A 4121-nucleotide genomic window follows, 5' to 3' on the forward strand; every position below is an offset into this window, starting at 1 on the left:
TTCGCCACTTTAGAGGAAACAAAGAACTGCAACCCATAGTCAGTGAAAAAAATTATGATTATTATTTTCAGGTAATTAATTAATTTTTTAAAACATTTTAAGTGATTTTTATATTACTACTTAATGATATTTTAACATTAGGAATACCATTACTTACAAAAAGAAGTCACTGTTCTTGCTGTAAGTATTAAAATTTACATCACCCTTTTTATGAATAATTAATATATTTTGATGAATTTAATATTTAAATACTTCAGATTATTGTTAACACATTACATTCAGATTATTGTTAACATTAATTATGCTTTAATCAACTTTTATTCTAGACTGATCATCTTGTTGCTGAATGTACTTATAACTCAATAGGAAGAAACATAACAACATTTGTATGTAATATTTGAAATTCTCTTTTATTTAATTAATATTTTCTCTTAATCTGAATTATTTTTCTAAGGGAGGATTAGGAACTAAAGATGAGATGTGTCTGGCATTCATTCTCTATTATCCAAAGATAGCCAGATCTTTTGCAATAAGTGCACCATCATGTAATCTAGTTGTTGGATTAGCTGGTGTTGAGAAAAATTGGCCGTAAGTATTAAATTCTTTAGAGCACTTTCAATATTTTTAATGTTTGTAAATTGTTTCAGAATTTTAACTAATTTCTAAATTTGGAGTATTATCATTTTATTTCCAGTATAAAATGCCTTAGTTTATCAATTTACTAAAACAAATATAAAATTAGAGCCTAGAAAACATTCAAACAGTCTAGAAGAATGGGAAATAAAATGAAAAACACTAATGACTAAGTAACAATAGTAAATTAGATAATGAAACACCAAGGTCTGCAACACAAACTAAGTCAAGTATCTAAAATACATTCTGTAGTTTAAATACTTGACTTATAAATAATTAAAACATTTACAAATCATACAAAAATAATTCTTTAAAAATGATCAGCAAAAATAACTTCTATAACTAGTTCCAGTTGTTTTATTATATTCTATGGCTAAATGTTTCATGCTTTCAATCAAATGTGTTATTTGTAAATGTTTATACCAACTAAAATACTTGTTTTTCCTATACTTTGATATTTATTGTGTTAAACTATTGAGTTTTGAATAAATTTTAGTGAGATACTGAAATAATCATATAAATTTTGTGGCTTTTTAATAAAATTCTTTTTATAGCATTATTTTATATGAACAGAATTAAGTAAAAAGATATTGACAAGAAAAAAGTATTAGAATAACAAAATACTGTACCTCCATGAGTCATTAAAAAAGAAAAATTGTAAAATGCTTAAAATAGAATAGTTTTATTGTTTTTTTATTTTATAGTGAATATGTTACAATGAATAAAACATTAAAATCATAATTAGATAAAAAAAGGCAATAAAAATTAATTTTGCTGTTACCAAAACCAATGGAACGTAAGTGAAATTTTTGTATAAAAAAATGATTTGGGACATTAAAGTATTATATATGAAAGAACAAGTTGTCCAAGAGACAAATGTTTGAAAGTTGAGGACCATCTGATAGTTTAACTCTTTAAACTCTGAAAATTTCTTCCTATGTACAGTACCCAGATATGAAATTATTTTTACCCTCAGGCTATGCTTTAATGGTGGGAATATGTAAAGCGAAACTAGTCAAACAACTTTGCATTCAGCCAATTTCATCTCAAACATATTAAACATGAGATCTGCCTTAAACTGTTATGTAATTCTATTATTTAACTCTGTTTACTTCATATTTAAGTTAACAGAAAAGCTTTACAAATTATTTCAGAATCAAATAAAAATGGTAATTTTATTTTTGTTGACTAATAATGTGTACCCTGTTAGCTTGCAATTAATTTCATTTCAATAACTTGAAGATCACAGGTTATTGCAATGAAATTATATGATGATGAATAAAACACGGCTACATCAGAGTTGGTTCTTGACAAAACATTTTAATAAATTATATTATATTACATTAAAAATACTGAAAATATAACATTAATGTTATTCTACAAGTTATATTTTATTTTATATAATAAAATGCAAATAAATATTAAACTTAGCACCTTAATTTAATACTAGTAATTGTAGAATCTCATTTAAATTATATAAAATTTATCTTATAATTTGAATATTTTAGGGAATCAGAGATTTTAGAATCTCCCTTAACAAAAGAAAATCAAACTTTTCTTCACTATCTAGCAACATATCCTTGGAGAGTAAATTACATTGATATAATGGAAGAGACGATAAGATACAGTCCTCATCTTTCAACATGTATATTTGGAAACAGCACAAGAATAATTGTAAGTAATTTTGCTCATCAGACAAATGTTCCATAAAAACATGCAAGTATATCTTTATTTTATTTCAGATGAACAGTCACGTTACATATCCAGTAAATTTTACATCTTATCAGGAAGCTGACTGCTCAAATGCCATGGAAAAGTGCAATTATTTTTGCAAATTTTACATAATTTATTTTTTAGTTATATATTTCTGTTACACATAAATTTCTTTATACAGGATGTGCAGTTTAATATTCTAAAATTTGATTCAATTAAAAAATCTTCCAATTAGAAGCATATGTTTCCAAAACAAATTGATAAAATGTTCAGGAAAATTTCAAGACTAATGCAAATTACATTTATGAACAAAGCAAATACATTACATAATTTAGATAAGATATAGTACAATAACTATAGAATCTATTTAAAAATCATTAACTGAAACGATCATTCATAAACTGTAAAATTTGTTTTCTGAAATTATTAATTATTGAAAAAGGAACATAATGGATTCCATTTAACTCATTATTTTAGATTTGTATTAGCTCAAACTGAAAAAAATTATTTTGTTTATTTTTAATTTGTAAGGTTTGATGTTTAAATATTCATTACAGTATAATTCAGCAATAAGAAAGTGCATTTGAAAGGTTTAAAATGTATATTCTTATTGCTTCATTAATTACAACTGATTTAATAACAATATCATTTATACATTAGAATGAATGTATAATAAGAATTATCCAGTTTGTATTGATATAAAACACTTGTTTGGAAAAAATCTCCAATGATTATTGGATTCCTAGTGTAATCAGATTAATTTATTGTATACTGGATTAACGTTGAAGAGAGACATTTAAAAAATGTTTCATGAATTCAAATATTAAACTGAATTTACAAAATACTTTTGAAATGAGTTTTTCATTCTTGAAACTTGAGAAAAATTTAATTACAGTCGACCCCCCTATAACGGAAATTCCTATAACGTAGCGAAAAAATTGTAGCAACATTCGTATAAAGGAGCTCCTAAAATGTTGTCACCGACTCGTTTTGCAACAAGATTGATAGAATCTGGACCAATAGTGGATGAGCAGCCGAACTACTTTTCTCCGCCCTGCGCCACGCTACGGAGCTGCTAAATTGAGTTTGCTATCATCTGTACAGTATTATATATAAATTATATATAAATAAGGTACTGTACATATAATTATATATAAATTAGGTACTGTATATATAATTATATCAGGTCAGGCCATAAGTTCGTGCGCATTTTTATCTACAAAAAAAGCAACAAAAAATTTTAATTAAATCTTATTTCAATCTATAATGTATTCACCATTATTTTGTACAATTTCTTGCCATCTTGATGATAGCTTTTTAATCCCATCTTTGTAAAATGATTTCGGTTTTGAATCAAAATATTCAGAAATAGCCTTTTTTACATTGTTCTCATCCTCAAAAGTTTTTCCTTTTAAAAAATTCTGCAAACTCCGAAAAAGATGATAATCACTGGGAGCAATATCTGGCAAATATGGTGGATGAGGTAAAATTTCCCAGTTGAAGCTTTNTCATCACTTAAAAATAAAAAGTATAAAACATGTCTCTTATATTCATCTGTTACTTCCATTTTAATGAAAATAAACAACTGAAATGTTCCCAATTCTGAACAGTATTATATGAATGAGATCCAATTTAACACTTCAGTGTAAAAAGTATCACATTAGACTGGCATTTTTAACATCAAAACAAAATTTTTCTCAAGATCATAAAATACACAAGAACTTATGGACTGACCTGATATAACAACTTAATTTATTGTAACTTTATTATAAATA

The 4121-nt window shown here is 25.3% G+C and overlaps 1 protein-coding gene across 1 annotated transcript; it reads left to right on the forward strand.

Moving 5' to 3' along the window:
- The first annotated feature begins 8 nt into the window (after positions 1 to 8).
- On the forward strand, positions 9 to 3642 carry LOC111617389. The gene is made up of 6 exons (XM_023358687.1): positions 9 to 71; positions 142 to 180; positions 327 to 386; positions 455 to 588; positions 2142 to 2307; positions 2376 to 3642. The coding sequence occupies exons 4-6, from the start codon at positions 479 to 481 to the stop codon at positions 2511 to 2513; spliced, it is 414 nt and encodes a 137-aa protein (XP_023214455.1). The 5' UTR covers positions 9 to 71; positions 142 to 180; positions 327 to 386; positions 455 to 478; the 3' UTR covers positions 2514 to 3642.
- The last annotated feature ends 479 nt before the right edge of the window (positions 3643 to 4121 follow it).

This window comes from Centruroides sculpturatus, unplaced genomic scaffold (genome assembly GCF_000671375.1).
Source record: "Centruroides sculpturatus isolate CEXI.00-Female unplaced genomic scaffold, Cexi_2.0 scaffold5619, whole genome shotgun sequence".
Classification (NCBI taxonomy): Eukaryota; Metazoa; Arthropoda; class Arachnida; order Scorpiones; family Buthidae; genus Centruroides; species Centruroides sculpturatus.